Source organism: Stegostoma tigrinum, chromosome 19 (genome assembly GCF_030684315.1).
Source record: "Stegostoma tigrinum isolate sSteTig4 chromosome 19, sSteTig4.hap1, whole genome shotgun sequence".
Taxonomy (NCBI): Eukaryota; Metazoa; Chordata; class Chondrichthyes; order Orectolobiformes; family Stegostomatidae; genus Stegostoma; species Stegostoma tigrinum.
The window spans coordinates 60,418,888-60,441,364 of record NC_081372.1 but is presented as its reverse complement, the minus strand read 5'-3'; the positions used below and the strand labels follow the sequence as shown (position 1 = coordinate 60,441,364).

General features: G+C 45.4%; 1 protein-coding gene across 1 annotated transcript in view; it reads right to left on the bottom strand.

The window, feature by feature from the left end:
- Nucleotides 1-22,477, bottom strand: part of LOC125461205 (piezo-type mechanosensitive ion channel component 2-like) — a 205,327-nt gene that overhangs the window by 8,126 nt on the left and 174,724 nt on the right. Inside the window, exons 46-52 of the mRNA XM_048549712.2 lie at nucleotides 18,577-18,724; nucleotides 15,874-16,062; nucleotides 10,335-10,427; nucleotides 7,141-7,310; nucleotides 5,556-5,672; nucleotides 3,212-3,291; nucleotides 812-1,034 (exon numbers count right to left, since the gene is read on the bottom strand). Coding sequence (XP_048405669.2) covers nucleotides 812-1,034; nucleotides 3,212-3,291; nucleotides 5,556-5,672; nucleotides 7,141-7,310; nucleotides 10,335-10,427; nucleotides 15,874-16,062; nucleotides 18,577-18,724 — 1,020 coding nt within the window. The remainder of the gene's footprint in view (nucleotides 1-811; nucleotides 1,035-3,211; nucleotides 3,292-5,555; nucleotides 5,673-7,140; nucleotides 7,311-10,334; nucleotides 10,428-15,873; nucleotides 16,063-18,576; nucleotides 18,725-22,477) is intronic.

The following is a 22,477-nucleotide window of genomic DNA, read 5'->3' as shown; positions in this document are numbered from 1 at the left end:
GGAGTCACATGTAGGCCAGACGAGGTAAGGATGGCAGTTTCCTTCCTTGAAGGACATTAGTGAACCAGATGGGTTTTTTCCTGTTAGTTGAAAATGGGTTCGTGGTTATCACTAGACTCTTAATTAAATATTTTTTTGTGATCTAATAAATTTGGATTCCAATGAAGGCGTATTGTTAAAAAGACAGACCAAGTTGACGCCTAAAACATTGATGTTCTGACTACCCACGAGCAAGACCACAGGGGATCCATTAGAAGTTAGAAGGCATTTGGATTCTGCTCATTGGTGCCAAGTGTACAATCAGCATTTAACTAGCTTCATAAAAGCTAATAATACACGTAGTGAATCTGTATGATAACTATGGATAGCGCAGGCAGAGAGACAGAGGGCAAGGTCATAAGTCATACAGGCAGATTGGTACCACCAAATTGGCTCATTGAAACTCAAATTCCTCCCTTTCTCTGCCTGCGTTTGTCTGGCTGTGGACTTATTCCCTCGGATTAAGCAAACTCCCACAAAATTACATTCTCATATTGTGCCGTGGCACAGATAGGATTGCTGGAATTTAGTTAAATCTGCAAGCTATGGGGCAGGTGGAGAGGCAGTAAAATGTTTTCGACAATGTGGCTTCCTGAAACAGCCTGACTGGTATTGGGCACTCACTGCTGGGTAGAGAGTAAAGGGGAGGTGGAGGGGTGAATGTGCACACAAGGTGGATTTGCTGATGGCCCGAATTGCCTGCTTCCACACTGTAGGGATTCTATGGCCCTCCAAGTATAGAATAAGAGGTCTAAATGGAAGCAATCTTTACCCATATCCAGCAAGGAAACCCAGACTCGAGGGGCTGACTTTGTCATTGAAGATGATGAGCTTCATGTTGCTGCAGCCCTGGCTAGGCCATTGTGGGTCACACTCCTTGACGTTCCACCACCTCAGCTTTCCATGTGATGTGGTGCATGCCCCGAGCTCTTCCTCCAACTGCAGCGAGATGTTCCTGAAAAGGGCAAGCCTTTCTTTGTCACCACTGGGAAAACCTGCAACCATCGTGGAAGCAAAACGCACCGCGTCAGTAAGTCCTCAGTAGAACCTCACACAGGATCACAAGTTATACTGCAGAAACGGGAACCCTGCAACCTTTTGTTTAAAATTTCAGGAGCTTACCCGATTCCCTTTTAAAATCTACAATTGCATCTGCCACAATCACAATTTAGATCATATCCACTCACTGCATGGTCAAGCCTTTTTCTCATCATGGTTCATTTGTGAATCATCTTCAATCTCTGCTGTCTGGTTTGTTAACCTCTGCCAAAGCAGACAGTTTCCCTCATCCCTGGAACCATTTCCAAATTGGGACGGTTAGTGGCTTGGAGGGGAGGCAAGTGGGGAGTATTCCATAACGCTCCTGATTTCTGCCTTGGCAATGGTGAACAGACTTTGGGGAGTCAGGTGGTGAGTTACTCGCTGCAGGATTCCTAGCCTCTGACTTGCTGTCGAAGCCACTGTATTTATGTGGCTAGTCCGGTTCAGTTTCTGCGATGTGGAGAATTAAGCAACAGGAGTGTGACTGACTGCCAAGAGGCAATGATTAGATTCTCTCGTGTGGAAATGGTCATTATCCTGATAATTGTGTGATGTGAATGTTACTTGCCACTTGTCAGCCCAAGCCTGGATATTGTTGAAATCATGTTGCATTTGAACATGGACTGCTTCAGTATCTGAAGAGTTGCAAATTGTGCTGAACATTTTGCAATCATTGACAAACATCCCCACTTTTGGCCTTATGATAGAGGGAAGATCATTGACTGAAGATGGTTGGAACTAGGACAAGCAAATGTCCAAGCAAATGCCGCAGAGATGTCCTGGAGCTGAGGTGATTGACCTCCAACAACCACAACCATCTTCCTATATGTCAAATATTACTCACACCAGCAGAGTGTTTTCCCCCTGATTTCCAATGATTCCATTTTGCTCAGGCTCCTTGATTTGACAATCAGTCAAAGGTAAGCTTGATGTGAAGGGGAATTGGTCACTCTCACCTCACCTCAGTAGACTCGCAGCAAAATTTGCACAATACTAAGTTCCAAATTAATACCCTGGGTCGAGAAAGCTTGAGTAGGAATCCTCAGAACACAAAACATATTACAGTATCCCACAAAGAAAAATCTACCTCCTCCTTACATTTCCACTACACTCTGGGGAAGTGAATTCCACACATTCACTACTCTTTAAGAGCAGTAATTCCACCTCATCTGTTTTAAATTCGCCATCACTTCATTTAAAACTATGTCCTCTCATTCCAAGTTGATCCACAGGTAAGGAAACAGCTTTCTATGTCAACTTTTGTCAATCCCCTTTACCATCTTATAGACCTCAATGATATTTCCTCTCATTCTTCTAAACTGCAGAGAGTATAGGCCTAATCTGTTCAAACAAACCACTCAGCTCTGGAATCAATGTAGTGGAGTTCCGCTGAACTGCCTCCAACAGATCTCCCTCAAGTAAGCAACACTGTAGGTGTGCTCTCACTAAATAGAATGGACTTAGGAGGGTGATTTTTGTTTTCTTTTAGATCTTAACAATCAAACAGGAGAAAAAAAATCTTAAAATTCAACACAAATTACATTTATATAGCACCCGTAATATAGAAACTATCTAAAGGAGCTTCACAGGAACAGTAAAATTTTACACTGAGTCAGGCACGAGTTACAAGTGACTGAAATTAGTATTGTTTTTAAGAAAGGTGAGGGGTTTAGGAAGGGAACTTGGACTTTAGGGTCAAGTTTGGGGCTAACAGAAAAGGATGTACTGCTGCCCCAGTCATTAGTGTTCCCCTCTGTTACTCACATGAAGGGTTACCCCCCACTCAGTAAAATCCATTAGTAAGCAAAAGTGGGCTTTATTGTGTACATTTAAGTCGTCATTGGACAAGCATATGGACGTACATGGAATAGTGTAGGTTAGATGGGCTTCAGATTGGTATGACAGGTCAGCACATCGAGGGCCGAAGGGCCTGTACTGTGCTGTAATGTTCTATGTTCTATGTGTGCACAGCAACTGCTGATGGTCACAGCATGACACAGTCTAGTGACACCATGGGCAGGCTCATCCCAGTCAGTCAGGTCTCCACGTCCATCCCTTATACACACAACACATAACTGTTGAGCTTTCACTGCAGAAGACCCCCAGTCAATTGTCCTATGTCTACACTCACTTGTTCGAAGTCGAAAAGCTGGCATCGTTTCAGTTCGACGTGTCGCTCGAATGTATTTTGGTAGTAATTCATTGATCACCCTGAAATGAGAGAGGGCAGTTATTATTCCTCGTCAGCAATATTGTGTGGGGGGTGGTGGGAGCAGCAGTGAGTGTAAAACCATGATGTGCAGCAGACAGCTGGCGCAAGCATCTTTACAACCAAATGGCAACTGACCTTGTGACTAACTGCATTGACCTCTGGAAGGGTGGGCTACCCTCTTGGTCAATCTCTGTGCCAGCAGGAACCAGGATGCAACTCCTGAGTGGGTGAGGAGGGAAAGTGGAAGAGAAGAGAGGGAGAGGCCAAAGCCAGGAGGAAATAAGGGGCAGGAGACGGGAAGCAATGACAAAAGAAGTGAGGGGAAACCAAAGAGAGAAAAAGAGTGTAGGGGCAAGTAAGGATAGTGGAACATAGAACATAGAACAGTACAGAACAGAACAGGCCCTTCAGCCCACAATGTTGTGCCGACCATTGATCCTCATGTATGCACCCTCAAATTTCTGTGACCATATACATGGAGGAGGACATAGGGTGGAGTGGAAGTGGGGAGGGGAAAGCAAGGCAGCTGGGAGAAACGGAAATGTGCGAGCAGGAAGTTGGGATAGGTAGAGGGGGTGTGAGTGTGGGAATAGGAGAATATAGGGCAGGGGAGTATGGGTTGGAGAGTACTGGGTGGGGCATAGGATAGCGAGGATGGGTGAAAGGGAGATGTGGGTGCAGTGGGAGAAATTGAGACTAGAGGAGTGCGGAGGTGAGAGTGTGGTAGGGAACTGAAGGTAGGTGATGTCATTCTGTCCGAATCCTCAGTGCCAGGATTTCCTGAAGAAAGCCTCAGGATTTCTCATTCGATGTGCTTTCTGACTCTGTCCAGTCCATTAGCTCATGGCTCTCTGTGATGTTGCCGAGTCTGCAGCTTTCACAGTCCTGAGTCTCCATGAATGATAAGGAAGACCGAATCAGCAGCCTCAAACCCTTTCAGTTCTGAAGCCCAATGTTCCGTGACTTCTGCCCAACACACCTCACAACTCTATTCAATCTTCCCGCATCTCTCTCTCCGGGCATCTGACATCGTCCTCTGTGCAGCCAACACAAACCCTCTTCCTCACTGTCTTGCTATCTCAATTCTACACCCTCACTTTTGTCCTCGCCTTCTCTCCACACAGATGTTCAGAATTCTTTGTTTTCTCTCCCCCCAGGAACACATGCCACTCAACCTCAGGGAGAGGAGAACACCCAAGAAGGGGAAAGTGTAAAAACCGAAAGAACGGCGGATGCTGTAAATCAGGAACAGTAATAGAAGTTGCTAGAAAAGCTTAGCAGGTCTGGCAGCATCTGTGAAGGAAAATATCAGAGGTAACATCTGGTGACCCTTCCTCTGGACTGGGGAAATGTGGGGCAAGTGTGTTCCCCTCCAGTGATAAATGTCTTGATGGCCACTGGCAGTGTGCATGCCGCTGCTCCAGCAAGAAGTCAGCAGTAAACAGCCTTTTGAGGCACTGCTGCAGAGGTAGGTCCAGGGAGCTGATCCACTTGGGCATGTGTTAAGGGCTCAGCCCATTCCAGTTGGATCCCTGCGCCTGCCTGAAGGTGCTGCACTTGGTCTCCTTTTTGTCTTCATCAGTGGAGATCCTAAGCTGCTTCCAGGCTGTGGTGGACATGGGCACCAGGGAAATGCAGCTGGAAGTGAGTGAAGTACAAAAAAAGGGAAGTAGTTTCACGAGGTGTAGCAATTACCTGACGAGTACCGACAGCAGTGTGTGTGCAGCCTCTTACCTGGCCATTGCCACAGCTCTTCAGCGTAATGAACAAAAGGCTTCCCAGTCCGTCAGTGTCACTGAACAAACACTAACCTGTTGGACACTCACTTCAGTTACACAGCTCAGGGAAATTAATACACTGGTGTTAAAGCCAGGTGCATGGTTCAAGAGATACAATTGTCAGTTTATACAATCTAGTTATCTCTCTGAAAATCACAGGGAGATCCCCACCCACTTAAAAACCTGCCTGGTTAACTCTGAAAATGGGTGAGATAATGTCGGGATCCTGATCCTCATTTTTAGGGGATTTAGCTCCCGACACACACCAAACCCTGCTTCCTTTTGCCTGGAAAGGTCCTTTCAGTGAAGTTGAAGCAAACAATTGGGTTTGAGATGGGATTTGCACCTAAACCTGACCATGACAAAGACAGCAAACAGAAGTCTGAAGAAGGGTCTAGGCCCGAAACATCAGCCTTCCTGTTCCTATGATGCTGCTTGGCCTGCTGTGTTCATCCAGCTGTACACCTTGTTATCATGGTACATACACTGATTTCTCACGTGTCCCTTCCAGCAGCTGAACAAGCTCCTCTCTCACTTCTCTGTCTGTACAGACCACTGTGTGTTCACCAAATGCTTCAGGATTCATCAGCAGCGAAGCATTCCTGTAGGGACATGAGAAACAAGCATCAGCGGCTGACAGATTCATAAATGCAACTGAGACATACAGATTGGAAATTCTTCTTGTTCCAGACGATCAGCCACTGAGGTGGTGTACACCCTGAATAAACACACCAATATCACAATGTCTGCATGTGTCTCAGATCTCTGCTTCATGTCATACATAAAGGGAAATGAAGGAACCAAAGTATACATTTACAATACATGTATGTGCAGGACATATTTTATCTGTGATCCAGGTACAAATGAGATATTGTCATATAGATATACCACTGGTTAGATACAAAGCAAAACTCTCAGCCCCTATCAAACACAGCCAGGACAGGTACAGTACAGGCCAAAGCTGCTTCTACTCTTCTGAACTGAACATAAACCTTCCTCAATACTATCCCCATCTAACACTCCCAGGTCAGGGACAGCACAGGGTTAGTTACAGGGTAAAACTTCGTCTACTATAGAGTACCTTATCCAAATGTTTTGAAAATGTTGCTTTTGCACCTGCCTCAACCACTTTCTCTGGCAGTCCATTCCATATACACACCACTCTCTGTGTGAAGAAGTTGCCCCTTAGGTCCTTTCTAAATCTGTCTCCTCTCACCTTAAACCTATGCTCTCTGTTTTTCCATTCCCCATAAGGTCACCCCTCATTCTCCTACATTCCAGGGAATAAAGTCCCATCTTGGCTGACTCTCACTATAACTCAGGCCTACCAGTCCTGGTAACATCCTTGTAAACCTTCTTGAACTAAAAAGTAATCTGAAAGTAAAGCTCGCTCAACACTGTCCCCATTAAATACTCCCAGCACAAGGTGAGTTACTAAATCAAGCTCGCTCTTTCCTGTCCCCCATCAAACAGTCCCAGGACAGGGGTTAGAAAGAGACAGGAAATTTTCCCTTCATCGATACTTATGGCAAGCTGCAACTTTAAAAGAACATTATCTGTCCCTTGGAAGAGTTTTCAGTTTCAGGAACTGGCCTGAAAACAGAAAATGCTGGAAAACACAGTGGATCAGGCAGCATCCAAGGAGAGAGAGCAAGCTAACGTTTTGAGTTTAGATTACCCTTCATCAGGAACTGACCAGTGTGCCCATCAGGCAATGCCAAACTGGGCATGCTTCCAGGCCAATATAATGTGAGGCTGGATGAACACAGCAGGCCAAGCAGCATCTCAGGAGCACAAAAGCTGACGTTTCAGGCCGAGACCCTTCATCAGAGGGTCCAGCCTCACATTTTATTATCTTGGATTCTCCAGCATCTGCAGTTCCCATTATCTCTGATGCTTCCAGGCCCTTGTCCCTGTATGTAACTGGTCTCTCTGGAGCTGTGGCTCAGGGCTATTTGCTTTCCTGCGTACAAAGCCTGAGATTTCAATTGAATTCTTCACCTCAAACTGATTCTGTTTCACTGAAGTTAACAGGTGGTGATTTTCCCAATTTTACGCTACACAGTGTACCTCAGAATGGTCCACTGGAGATGTACGTAAATCTGTGAAGAATTGGCAATTTCTTCTTTCATTGCCTTGAGACTGGCCGGACTAATGCTCCACAGCAGGTTCGCGTCACTCTTGATGTGAGCCACAACGATGTCTTCTGGCATGTAATTAACTAAAAACTGCATTGCAGACTGTGGAAACAGAAAATAGTGAATGCATTTTTATAACACTTCTAAAAATTTATCTTCATTTTCTGTGTTCATCTGCCATTAGTTGTCATTTTCACTGCTATTCTCCTCTTCCTCCCACACTCTGTTCTGAGCAGAAACCCTTCTCTTTCTTTCCCAAAGGTTCTCAGCTCAGGTTCGCTACTCTGCCCCCTCTCTCTGCAGGCTCTCTCCCTCCTTCACTGCCTTACATGGTGTGTGTGTGTACCCTACAATATGGTCAGAGGATTAAACTTCGGTGAAAAAGACTGTCATCGTTTTGCTCCTGTCAGGGTGAGGCATTTTGTCAGGAATGATACTTTGGGAAGTCAATGCCTTTAAATACTCAGTGAAGATTGAATCTTGTTTGATTTCTGACCTCTCGGATAAGGGTCGCTCCACACTGTCTTCACCAAATATTTCAAGGACAGGTATGGCATGGGGTGAGAGAGACGGAGTGAATTTCATCTTACATTGGCCGATGCACATAGCACAGCTTAGAACTGGAGCCAATATTTCTACCTTTCTAAGCTTTTATTTGCAGAGACAAAAACTATGCACCTCCTCATCTAAGAACCATGGTGTCCGCTTGTTCCTGCTTGGGGAACAAGTGAATGTCAGTTTGTTCCCAACTCCAGCAAACTGCAGCAGATGGCCTGCCACTGTTCCACAACAGCACCCAGAACCCTCAGCATTCGTAATTCCTGCTGCTGTTGAACTGGGTTCAGTCTTTACCTTGATTCTCACACGCTACAATCTCTCTGTCCAAGAATACCATCATTTTCATGTCACTTCCTGCAGCTGCACTCATACCAGATGCCAGCTTATGTCATTGCCATGATATCGTTGATAATATTCCTCGAGGCTGGCTTTTCTACTTTGAGGTACCTTCTTTGTTTGGTTAGTATTTAACTTGACTGGGATTGGCTCATTAAGTAGTCCTAGATAAGTTGTAAATGGCAGTCAATGTGATCCTGTCTGGGAGATGTGTTTGGACTAGACTGGAGAGAGGCATGAGTCACCTCTTGTAGTTTATGATCCTCTGCAGAACCCAAAGCTTTTGAACTGGGGCACAGTGACTGACACTTCCTTCTCAAAGTCACCAAGGTTCAAGCTCCATTCTTTACTACTGAGTGTGCGCTGCACTGTCTGAGGTATCATCTTTCAGAAGACATTCTGAGGCTGCATCAGGTGGATATAAATCCTTCAACCTCCATCTCAAGTGGGGAGCAGTTCCCCCCAGCATCACATTTATCCCCCAAAGCAACATCACAGAAATGGCCATTTATCATACTGCCATTTGTGGGAGCTTGCTGTGCACAAAATTGTTTCTAAATTGTAATAGCGCCGTATCAATGTAATTAGTTTCCCTTTCCCTTTAAGTAACAAGGTATCAATCTTTAACTAGTTAAATAGTGAGTCTAAAGAGAAGTATTTCCACTGGATCAAAGCTGGGACCATAATCTTTCTCATCTAATGTAAGAAAGGAGCAGCTTGTTGGGCCTCTTACATTTATTCACAGAACATGTTTGAGACCAACAAAGGTTGTGGTTATTTCCCACCTCACTCACTGTCCTAAGCACCAACCACATGAACCTCAGACTGAGGTGGCAGTTCCTTTCTCCTGGAGGATATCATAAAATCAACATGGACTTACAGCTTTCCAGGATCATATCAGTGTAGCACTTAGTGCCTACTGCACTATCAGAGAGTCCTGTCCTCTCTCGGTTTCAGTGCAGGTCTGAGCGTAGTCTGCTGTACTGTCCTGCACTCTGTTGACTGGATGCGGAAAAAGATCTCATTTTGCTTTTTGAAGAAGAGAAACACCTTGGTGTCCTGGCCAACATTTAAACTTTTATCAACGTCACTGCAAACAGCTGCTCCTATCATTGTACTCATTGCTGTTTGTGGGATCTTGCTGTGCTCAAACAGGCAGCCATATTTCCTACAGCACAACCTCACTACACTTCATGAATATTCCATTGGCTGCAAAGCTCTTTGTGTTTTCCTGAGCTTCTGAGAGGCACTACATCAATTTATTGTTACTTATTTTGAGAATCAGTCCTCTGTAGACTATCATTTCCCAAAGTCATTTCACAACTTGTCACAGAAGAGGATTGGACAACCATTGGATTCGTTGATGCCGTAACATAGAACATCAAACAATACAGCGCAGAACAGGCCCTTCGACCTTCGCTGTTGTGTCGACCTGTGAACTAATCTAGGCCCCTCCCCCTACACTATCCCATCATCATCCACATCACAACTGTGTTCTTCACCTCCCCTCTCCCAACCACCCCACATTCTCACACTCCCCCCATTCCCACCTCTCACTCCAACTCCCAACCTCCCCACATTCTCACCCCTCACTCCAACTCCCAACCTCCCCATAATCTCACACCTCCCCCCATTACCACCCCTCACTCCAACTCCCAACTTCCCCACATTCTCAACTTGCCACACCTACCTCTCATGCCCTCTCCCAACCACACCCACCCCTCAGTCTCCAGCCTCTGCCTCACCCCACACCACTCAGGCTCCCAACCACAACCACCCCTCACTCCAACTACGAACCTCCCCACATTTTCATCCCACCACACCCCACACCCACCCCTCACTCCAACTACCAACCTCCCCACATTCTCATCCCACCACCCCCTCACCCACCCTCACCGCCCCAACCACACCCAGCCCTCACCGCCCCCCAACCACACCCACACCCAACGACATCCCTCACTCCAACTCCCAACCTCCCCATGTTCTCACCCTCCCACACCTATCTGTCATGCCCCCTTCCAACCACACCCACCCCTCATTGCTATTCCCTCACCCTCACCCACCCCGACTCCCAAACCCCCATCTCCCTCACCTCCCCAGTCCCAATCCCCCATCTCCCCTCAAACCCCACTCCCAACTTCCTTCCTCTCACTACCCACCCTCCCTCCAATCTCACTGCTCCCCAGCCCACCCCAAGCCCAGCTAATTGCTGGTGATCCTGAGCAGCTTTACCGGGTGGTGGCTGTACTCCCTGGCGAGCTGGTTGTACTCTGCCATTGAGAATGTCCTGAGGTTCTGTTGCTGTGCACTCATCGTAAACAACGGCTGCACTCAGAAAGAGAAGATTTCAGAAAAGACAGATTGCAACAATAACTTGCATTTAAATATGTGCTTATTATTCAGATACTGTTCCAAAGTGCTTCACAAGAGCAGTATCAGAACAGCTCGACTCTGAGCTTCATGAAAAGTTTGTTAACATGGCCAAAACATTTAGGCAAGGTGAGAGGTGGAGAGGTTCAGTGCAGGCAGAGCCTGCGGATCAAAGCACCTGAACGCAGGGTTTCAAGTTGTGCAGCAGTTCACATTGTGGCTGTGTAAGAGACACAGGGAACCAGTGGGATATGGGCTCAGAGATAATGGGAACTGCAGATGCTGGAGAATCCAAGATAACATAGTGTGAAGCTGGAATAACACAGCAGGCCAAGCAGCATCACAGATGTTGACACCAAAGAGAGATTTAAATACAATAATGAGGTTGATTATTTGAGAGTTCAGGTTTTTCAGGCAATAGTCCAGATCACCTATGTCACCTTATATTTGGTGTGCCAAAACAGCCCCTCCATCTCTTCAAAAATACCCCAAAATATTCCCAGACTCAGGGCACTGAAGGGCCTTTTACACTGAACAAATACACATTCTTCCTCACATCTATATTCTTCCATTAGATATGGGCATTATTGGCAAGGCCAAAATCTGTTGCTCATCCTTCATTGGTGGGGAGCCAGCTTCTCAGTGATTGTAGTCACATCCACAGAGCTGTTAGGAATGAAGTTCCAGGAGTTTATTAAAACCAAGTTACTGCAGATGTCGGAAATTTGGAATAAAAACAGAAGGTGTTTGAGACACAGTTCCAGCAGCACCTACGGTAAGAAATAGGATGAACACATTGGGTCACATATAACAGCTCTCCAAAACAGGATTTTGACCCAGTGACAATGAAGGATTGGCAATATATTTCCAAGTCAGGATGGTGAGTGGCTTGGAGGGGAACTTGAAGGTGGTGGTGTTCCCATGTATCTGCTGCCCTTATTCTTCCAAATGGAAGTGTTCATGGGTTTAGAAGGTGCTTTTGATGGATCTTTGATGAATTTCTGCAGTGCATCTTGTAGATAGTATACACTGTTGCTACTCAGCATTGGTGGTGAAGGGAGTGAGTGTTTGTGGATGTGGTGCCAAACAGGTGGGCTGCTTTGCTTTGTCCTGGATGGTGTTGAGCTTCTCGAGTGTTGTTGGAGCTGCACCCATCCAGGCCAGTGGGGAGTATTCCATCACACTCCTGCTGATCCTATATAGTGTGGACAGGATTTGAGGAGTCAGTCCCTCAAGATGGCATCTGGAATATCAGCCTGATATCGATGAATCTTTATCGGTCCATGGCTCAAAGCTCACACCCCTCCCAGTGAATTCACTGCCTTCTGGCCCATTATTCAAAACACCATTGCCTGCTTCTGCTCCTGCACCAAGTCCTTTTAGTTACCCCCAGTTCCTCTTATCCCAGTGTTTGGTTGAATTCCTTTTCCTTCTTTACAGATTCCTCTGAAGCCTCTATCCCCAGCCCAGGTCCCCTCTTTCTCACAAGCTCACCTCAGACTGACTGCACCTACACACCACACACCCACGAGCCTCTTTCTTGACGCATTCTTCCCACCATTAAAAGCCTCCAGAGAACCCAAAGCTTTGGCCAACTTAACAAACTTCCCCTTTAAATCTTCTACCAGTTTTCACCCTGTGACCAACTGAGGGGCAGAAGTGAGTCACTGCTGCAACAACACTAATGCTGAAAGCCAGTGACAGTGCCGCTGTGACCATATCTAGGGAACTTGATGGGTTCAAGGTCAAACTGGCAGTTACACTTGGACAAAAGATCCTCCCTTCAAAAGCGGCTGATCAACCAGAGAGCTGACAGACCCTTGACAGGTGCTAATTGTTTCAAAGACAGTAGGAACTGGAGATGCTGGAGAATCTGAGATAACAAAATGTAGAGCTGGATGAACACAGCAGGCCAAGCAGCTACGCCTTGTTATCTCAGACTCTGGGGTGCTGTCAGGCCCTTTTCCCTCTGATAGGTTTGTGAAGAGAAGCAACAAGGGAAGCTATAATGAGGAACAAAGAAATAGTAGACCCATTAAATAACATTTTGGTTCTGTCTCCACAAAACAGCACACAAATAACACCTCAAAAATGTTGGGGAACACAGAGTCTAGTAAGTGGAAAAAACTGAAAGAAATCAGTATCAATAGGGAATAGAACAGTATTAATAGCTTGGACAGTTCATCCACTTCACCAACAGCTTCCACCCCAACCTTAAGCTCACCTGGACCATCTCTGACACCTCTCTCTCCTTCCTGGCCTTCTCTGTCTCCATCGCTGGCAACCACCTAGAAAGCAATATCCATTTCAAGCCCAATGACTCCCACAGCTGCCTAGAATACACCTCCTCCCACCCACCTTCCTGCAAAAATTCCATCCCTTATTCCCAATTCCTTCGCCTCCGCCGCATCTGCTCCCAGGATGAGGCATTCCACTCCCGTACATCTCAGATGTCTTCGTTTTTCAAGGACCGCAACAACACCACCGCAACCCCCTCCAGTGGTCGAGAACATTCTCGACTGTGTCTCCTGCATTTCCCGCAACTCATCCCTCACACCCCTTCCCCGCAATAACAACCAAAAGAGAATCCCCCTCATCCTCATGTACCACCCCACCGACCTCTGGATCCAACGCATCATGCTCCAACACTTCTGTCATCTGCAATCTGACCCCACCACCAAAGACACTTTTCCCTCCCCACCCTTATCTGCTTTCCGGAGGGACTACTCTCTCTGGGACTCCCTTGTCTGCTCCACACTCCCCTCCAGCCCCACCACACCCAGCACTTTTCACTGAAACCGCAGGACCTGCTACACCTGCCCCTACACCTCCTTCCTCACCCTCATCCAGGCCCCAAGAAGAATTTCCACATCAAGCAGATGTTCACCTGCACATCTGCTAATGTGGTATACTGTATCCGCTGTTCCCGTTGTGGCCTCCTCTACATCGGGGAAACCAAGCAGAGGCTTGGGGACTGCTTTGTGGAACACCAATGCTCAGTTTGCACTAAACAACTGCACCTCCCAATCGTGAAGCATTTCAACTCTCCCCCACCCCCCCCACAACATTCTCCTTGGACGACGTGTCTACCCTGGGCCTCCTGCAGTGCCACAACGATGCCACACGAAGGTTGCAGGAACAGCACCTCATATTCCGCTTGGGAATCCTGCAGCCCAATAGTATCAATGTTTCCCCTCCCCCTACCGCATCCCAAACCCAGTCCAGCTTGTCCCTGCCTCCGTAACCTGTCCTTCTCTCAACTATCCCCTCCTCCCACCTCAAGCCCCATCCCCATATCCTACCTACTGACCTCATCCCACCCCCTTGACCTGTTCGTCCTCCCTGGACTGACCTATCTCCTCCCTACCTGCCCACCTACACTCACCTTTCCTGGCTCCACCCCCAACTCTTTAACCCGTCTGTGTCCTCTCCACCTATCTTCTCCTCTATCCATCTTCTATCCGCCTCCCGCCCTCCCTATTTATTTCAGAATCCCCTTTGCCGCCCCCATACAAAGAAGGGTCTAGGCCCAAGACATCAGCTTTCCTGCTCTACTGATGTTGCTTGGCCTGCTGTGTTCATCCAGCTCTACACCTTGTTATCTCAGTATCAATAGGAAAATGGTGTAATGGAAATTGACGGGATTAAAGACTGATAAATGCCCAGAGCCTGATAATTTACATCCCCCAGTGTTTAAGGAAGTGGCCCACAAAATAGTGGATACTTTGGGTTATCTTTCAAGATCCTTTAGATACTGCAATGGTTCCTACAGGTTGGAGGGTAGCTAATGTAACTCCATAATTCAAACAGGAATGCAAAGAGAAACCAGGGAATTATAGATCAGTTAGTCCCTCATTGGTAGAGGGGTAAATACTAAAGTACATTATAAAACTTTAATAGCAGAGCAAGCAGGAACAGAGTATTAAGTGAATGATAGGATTGGACAGAATCAGCATGAATTTACAAAAGGGAAATCATGCTTGACAAATCAACTGGAATTCTTCAAGGACATAACTGTAAGAGTTGATAAAGAGGAGCTAGTAGATGTGGTTTATTTGAACTTTCAAAGGTTCCGCAAAAGAGATTAGCATGTAAAATTGAAGCACCTGGGATTGGAGGTGATGTACTGAGACAAATAGAAAGCTGGTTGGTGGACAGAAAACAAGCAGTAGGAATAAATGAATCCCATTTCTGAAGAAGGGTCTAGGCCCAAAACATTAGCCTTCCTGCTCCTCTGATGCTGCTTGGTCTGCTGTGCTCTACACCTTGTTATCTTAGTAGGAATAAATGGGTCTTTTTCCAAATGGCAGTGAGTGACTAGTGGGATATCACAGGGATCAATGCTGGGACCCAGCTATTCACAATATAGATTAATGCTTTCAATGAGAGAATTAAATATAATATCTCCAAGGACGCAGATGACAGAAAAATGGGTGGGAGGCTGAGTTGGGAGGAGGGTCTAGAGATGTTTCAGTGTGATTTGGTCAAGTTGAGTGAGTGGGTGAATATATAGCAGACATAATGTAATGTGAATAAATGTGAGGTTATCTACTTTGGTAGTGAAAACAGGCAGGCAAATTATTATTGGAATGGTGACAGATTGGGAAAGGTGCATTAAGGCCTGGGTGTCCTTGTGCACCAGTTGAAGGTAAGCATGCAGGTGCAGCAGGCGGTGAAGAAGACAAATGGTATGTTGGCCTTCATAGTGAGAGGATTCAAATACAGGAGCAGGGATGTCTTACTGCAACTGTGCAGGGCCTTGGTGAGACCACACCTGGAGTATTGTGTGCAGGCTTGGTCTCCTTATCTGAGGAAGGATATTCCAGGGTGTGCAGTGAAGGTTTACAAGACTGGCTCCTGGGATGACAGGATTGATGTATGAACTGGATTGGTTCAGCCCATGTTCACTGCCCCTTGTCTGGTCAGGGGGACAGAGTGTGCTGACCCCACACCTTCTCACAAGGTGTTACTGTCTTCCTTGACAACATCTCGTTCACTCTCGGGGATAAGGAGGCTGTTTGAGTGCCGCACTCCAGGCTGAAGCCTCCAATTCAGGCCAACCTTCCTGTGCAGTACTGAAGGACCTTTGCAGTGTTGGAGATGTCCCAATTGTTCCCTCTCAAGTAAAAGCTTCACAGTGCTCTTTAGAAAAAGAGCAGAGAGTTATCCCCAGGAACCAGGCCAATAGTCACATCACATAAACAGACTCATTATTCCAGGGGTGTTTAGTGGAAGATTCCTGTGCTCAAAATTTCCAACATTACAAAGTTGACTACAGGCATTTCATTGGCTTAAAATGCTTTGAGGAATCCTGAGTTTGTGGAAAGTAATATAATAAACGCAAATTTTTCTTTTTTTCATTACTTCAGCTATGAGCCTGGCTTGTCAAGTTACTTCTCACCTCATAGCCACCAATACTGATCTTGATGGAGACATCCAGAGGCTGATTGGTCACTCCAGCAACAGATTTTACCAATGACATAAAGAGTAGTGGGAACCACACGATGCAGATCAACGAAACAATGATGAGGCCACCCATTCCATATTTAACCAGCATGTTCTTCTTCTGACCAGCTGCTTGTGGGTATCTCTGTTGAGCATAAAGGAGAGACATGACAGCCCAGGAGCATGGATCCCAGTGTGTGTAACCAGGGAGAGACAGGAGCTGGCCTACAGCAGCTGGATTGCTGGGCTCATGTGGAGGTGGAAGACATGAAACCTACTGTCTGAAGTTGTCTTCAGAGCATGACTGAATCTGACGGAATTGACCCTCCCACTCACAGGATCTTTTAATGAATTGGGAATTCAGACAAGGAGGTCAGCCTTCTCATTACATATGTTAATTTTTCATTAAATGTCAGGCTCTGAACCAAAAGGACTAGAGTTTAGGAATACAGTGCAGACTCTCCAGTGCAGTGATGAGGGAGCTCTGCACTGTCAGGGATACCACCTTTCACAGGAGGCATTAAACCAAGATCCCATCTGTCTGCAGTCACTGCTTCGAAGAGCATGAGATTCATCTCCAGTGTTCTGGCCATCACCATCACAAAAACCAATTGGTCATTCGCATATTGTTAACCACATTCATAAGTTCTGGTAGGCTCTTAGTCTCTGACAATGGACTCAATAAGATGGAAAACCCTGAGAGTGACAATGAAGAGCATCCACATCTGTTTGTGTTTTCTATATGTTCTCTATTTATGAGCTCTCTCAGTTGCCAATGTCTCTCACTTCACCCCCTTCCTCCGTGCCCTCTGTCTATACACCAGCCCCCTTGTGTCATCTCCAGTCCTTCCTCCCTCTGCTCACTCCCTGAAATCTCTCCTGCCTATCTCCATTTCCTCTGTTATCTCTCCATGCCCATTCTCTGTGTTAATCTGTGCCCTCTGCATATTATTCCCTCAACCCCTCTCCCTGAACTTTCTACCTACTCTCTCTTCATATCCTCTCAGGACACGAAGCGTATTCAGTATAAGGGTGACTAACCAGTAAATGGTACCACAGTTGCTGAGCTCCAACTTCCACCCCACCAGACTGATACATACCAGCCAACATTCACATTCATTTGGCTGGATCCACCATCCTTAACTCTGTGAAGAAACCCAGTGGAGACCAAAGAGAAATGAAGAGGGCTAACTGTAAGTTAATGCACTTGGTGTGAGCGTGAGGGCAATGGGTGAACTATTTGACATTCCTCGTTTGCAGTGCCTGGCCACAGAAATGAGTATTTGCTACTGGAGTTTCACTTAATGAATGGGCCAAAAATGAACCTTGTTGACCTCTTTGTCTGTTCCCGAGTTCTGCAGCTGGTGGAAAATCTAACCTGATGAAATCTACCCACAGAGTCTGTGTTATAGTTAATTCTGTGCTCCAGGTTTGAAGACAACTATAAGAAAAAAGCAGCTGAGCTTAGTGGAGAATACAAATAGTCACTGTGCAAAATGATTGCTTGTCCCTAACTCACTGTTGGAAGAAAATCAGACTTTGTGACTCTGGCAAGAGCCTCAAAGAGAGTAAGCACTTAATAGTAAGAATAGGTGACGGTCTAGTGGTATTATTGCCAGACTATTATTCCAGAAACTTTTTGGGGACTCAAGTTTGAATCCCACCACAGCAGATGGTGGAATTTGTATTCAATGAAAAAAAAATTTGGAATTAAGAGTCTAATGATGACCACAAACCCATTGTCAATTGTTGGGAAAAGCCCATCTGGTTCACTGATGTCCTTCAGGGAACGAAATCTGCCATCCTTACCTGGTCTGGCCTACATGTGACTTCAGACCCACAGCAGTGTGGTTGACTCTCAACTGCCCTCTGAAATGGCCTGGCAAGCCACTCAATTGTCCCAATCGCTATAAGGTCTCTTCAAGGGCAATGAGGGATTGGCAATTAAACGCTAGCCAGCCAGCGACTACCACATCCCACAAATTAATTTTTTGAAAAAGCTGCAGTATTAATGGATTAACCTACCATCACTATATTCAAAAGGATATTGTCTCTTTGATATTTCAATCTTAGCAAAACTAAATACTTTATTAAAGGCCCTAGAGTCCTAACCAAAAGGCACAGTGAAACAGATCGTCAGCTAAGGCCAAACATCTAAACAGGGCTGACAGCATACACTGGGTGGAATCCAGCAAAATATGAGAAGGAAATTACTTTATCTTATTGTTTACCACTTGTTTCCGGCCTATCACTGTTCTGATGGAAAATCAACTTAATCAGAAACATAAAACACTGCATTTTTCCACTGAAACTTGCTGAGTGATGATTATATTTCAGATTCCCAGCATTGATTTTACTTTGCTGTGAATGATGAATTGGTATCTAAACCCTCACTGTCGGGAGTTGGAGTGTTGGATCAATCGCTGAGGAGAAGTTAGATTGCAGATATTTTCCAATCAACCTGTTCAGAGATGTTATTACACCCTACTGAAGCAGGTGGATCTTCAATGTGGACCTCCTGGTCTGGAGATGTGTAGTACCTCTGTGCCACAAGAGCCCAGAGATTAGACTGCATCTGAAACCATTCTATGCCCAAATAAAGTGAGGCTACCTGAGCCTAGCTGAGCTTTTCTTAATTCACAGGTTACTTGTTGCTCACCTTCTCGGACTCATTCCAGCATTTCAGGATGAACACATTGGCATAAATGTCCTCCACACAAATCCAGCTGGAGATGCTAAGTGTGGTGTCTGTCCATACCCAATCCATCGCTGCCCTTAGCTCTGTCAAAAAGGGCACCAAACGGAATCTGAAACCATCCAAGAAAGCTGATTAATGGAGGATAGAGTTTTCAGGCAGGGTTCACAGATGTTTAAGTGGGCCAGGTGTCTATATGGTTAAGTGTACAGAGACTGGCTTGTACAGTTTGGTACAACATGTGGTAGATTGTTACCAGGCAAAATCTTCATCTTAATCAAAGCACACATCTCAATCTCACATGATTCAAGCAGCTGTCATCTGTAGAACTGTCCCAGCATCTGTAAATATCGTTTCATTCTGTATCATTTCTGTAAATATCATTTCATTCTGTATCATTTCTGTAAATATCATTTCATTCTTATGTAAAGAATTAAGAAGACACCTACACATGACAATATTCTTTATTCGTGTGTCTGCATGTGCGTGTATGTGCATATGTTTGTATTCGTGTGTGTACGTGTGTGTAGATACGTGTATGTGCAGATATGTGTGTGTACATGCATATGTATGATGGATACTGAGACAGTCCAGGAGAGGCCACAGTTTGAATCTTGCCGTGTTAGGTCATGTTGATAAAGCTTACAGCAGGGATTCCATTACAATGACTGGTGAATGAGGAAAGCTGCATCAGGCAGGGTTCCAGTCCTGAACACTAGCTGTGATCTCCACCTTCTGTTGATGAGTTTGAGTCCGTGCCTAGCAGATACCCAGGGTGTTTATCGAGTGCTGGCAGATTAGTAAGTACAACACAAGCAGAAAATCATGGGGGATAACAAAAATGAGAACCATATTGACTATAAGAGGTTCTAAGGATGGGTGAAAAGAAAAGTGAGTGTATGAAAAGAGACTAGTAGCTCGTTTACAGGGTGATTTAAAATAATCAAAAATCCAAAAGGCACACAGTATTAAAGGGGCAGTAAAAGAGGCCATGGGGCCAATTAGGAATCAAAAAGGACATCACTGCAGGGTAACGGAGGGTTGAAATACTAAAGGAGTATTTTGTATCTGTCTCCATCTTCTTCACTACCTACGGTCATCTAATTGATCGCCAGTTAGAATCCCTAGAATTTGAATCTCTGTGCTGCTACTGGATTATAAATCTAGTGACTTTTTATCAATAACAGTGATGCTGACAAGGTCATAGTGAAAGAGGAGCAACATTATTCCAGTACAAAATTACGCACCCAAGTTGAACAAGAAAGAGAATTATTAATAAAGAAAATTTGACGAGGAAAAGTCATGTTTCTCCAAACTGAGTGAGTTTTTTTTAAATGATAAGGGTCAATCTGTTGATGTTAGTGAATGTGGATTTCCAGAAGGGTATTTGGTAAACTGATATACAGTAGGGACTGTGAGCAAAGTTGGAGTCAATAGAATAAAAAGCTCAGGGGCAACATGGATACAAAGTTGGCTGAGTAGCAGAGAGCTGTGGGGATGGGTTGCATTTTGGACAAAAGGTAGGCATACAGTGGGATTCTCCAGAAATCAGAACTGGGGCCATTCCCTACTCCTATTTAAAATAATGTCATTGGCTTGAGCGTATGGGCACAATTCCAACATCTTCAGACAACATAGACACACAAGTATTGTAAGGAAGATAATAGTGTACTTCAAGGGGATGCAGAGGCTGGTGGAATAGTGGGCGCAGAGAAGCGTAAAATGTGGCATTTACCCAGATGACCAATGCAGCTACTTTGTAGCACTTACCAACTCTACCAGTCAGTGGCACTGGGTAAGGTGTGTTTGAGGTAGTTTGCTGCCACCAATCTAAACTATATAGGTCGTAAGTTTGCACATGACACCAAAATTGGAGGTATCATGGATTGAGAAGGTGGTCATCTAAGATTACAAAACGATTGTGATTGATTGGGTCAATGGGCTGAGGAATGGCAGATGGAGTTTAGTTTAGATAAATGCGAGGTAATGCATTTTGGTAAGACAATAAAGGGCAGTACTTATACAATTAGAAGTAAGGCCTGTTGTAGAACTGACACTGAGGAGTTCTGGTGCGTAATTCTATGAAGTTTGCATCACAGGTAGACAGGGTGGTTAAGAAGGTGTTTAGCACGCTCGCCTCCATTGCTCAGAGCTTTGAGTATTGAAGTTGGGAAGTCATGTTGAGGTTGTACAGGATGTTGCTGAAGCCTCTTCTGGAGAACTGTACCTAGTTCTAGTCACCTTGTTATAGGAAGGATATTATTAAACTGGAGAGATCAGAAAAGATTTAGCAGGATGTTGCTGGGAATGGAAGGTTTGAACTATAAGGAGAGGTTGGATAGGCTAGGATTTTTTACACTGGGGTGTAGCAGGTTGAAAACCTCCTTATAAAGGTTTCCAAATCATGAGGGGTATCGATAAGGTGGATGACAGGTGTCTTTTCCCTATGCTGGGGGATGTCAAGTCCACGGGGCATATTTTTAAGCGACAAAAGGAAAACTACGCATGCTGGAATCCAAGGTAGGCAAAAGGAGGCTGGAAGAACTCAGCAAGCCAGACAGCATCTGGAGGAAAGGAGCAGTCAACATGGCTGGTATTTCCCTTCCATCTGAAGTGTTGACTGCTCCTTTCTTCTTGATGAAGCCGGGCATATTTTTAAGGTGAGCGGAGAAAGATTTAAAAAGGACATGAGAGGCTACCTTTTTTTAAATACAGCATGGTTTGTGTGTGGAATGAATTACCAGAGGATGTGGTGGATGCGGGTACAGTTACAAAGTTTAGAAGACATTTGGATAAGTTCTTGAATATGAAAGGTCTGGATGAATATAGGCCAAGTGCAGGCAGGTGGGACTGTTTAGTTTGGGAACATGGTCAGCATGGACCCATTGGACTGAAAGAGCTGTTTCTATGCTGTATGATTCAATAATCCTCCCTTGACTTGGGTCTGTTGATGGTAGACAATAAGCACATAAGAGACTGTTCTGACATAACAAGAATGTTTATTGCATGATAGCAATAAATCCAACAAAATTTGGTGAAGTATTCTTATGAGCACCATTTGGAGCTGGTCCAGATACATCTACGCCTTCCAAAAGCTAAGATGTGGAGGTGCCAGTGTTGGTCAGGAGTCGACAAAAAGTTAGAAGTCATACGACACCAGTTTGCAGACCGACAGGTTTATTTGAAAACATAAGCTTTTGGGGCGCTGCTCGTCCATCAGCTGATGAGAAGACGAGCTCAAAAGCACAGAATCCCACAGGCAGAGAGATCAAAGATTGTACGAACAGTGTGTGTGGACTGTTGACAGACTGAACAACAAGTTTCTGCAGGTGATCAAAAGTGTCAAACGGTGTGAGTAAAGTGTCACAAGCTGAATAGCAAGTGAAGGGATGACCTATGATCCGACTAATTGAGGCAGATATATTACAAATAAAAAAAATGTTGGACGCAAACCAAATATAACATGATAGGCATAACAGTCATCTGCTCAGCAACTCTATGTTGTTGTGTATCTCAAAGGCCACCTTGGAGAACGCTAACCCAAAGACCATGCTGATGCTATGACAATAGATGAATGGATGCCACGCAACAAATGCCAGACGGGAATGCTCCCTCCCAGTTGAGGTACACTTCAGTGGTCAAGGACATTCAGCCTCCAATCTTCGGGAAAGCATCTTCCAAGGTGGCCCTCGAAATACACGACAATGTAGAGTCACTGAGCAGAAACTGACAGCTACGTTCTGTACCCACGCAGATTAGATTAGATTCCCTACAGTGTGGAAAAAGGCCCTTCGGCCCAACAAGTCCACACCGCCCCTTGAAGCATCCCACCCAGACCCATCCCCCTATAACCCACACACCCCTG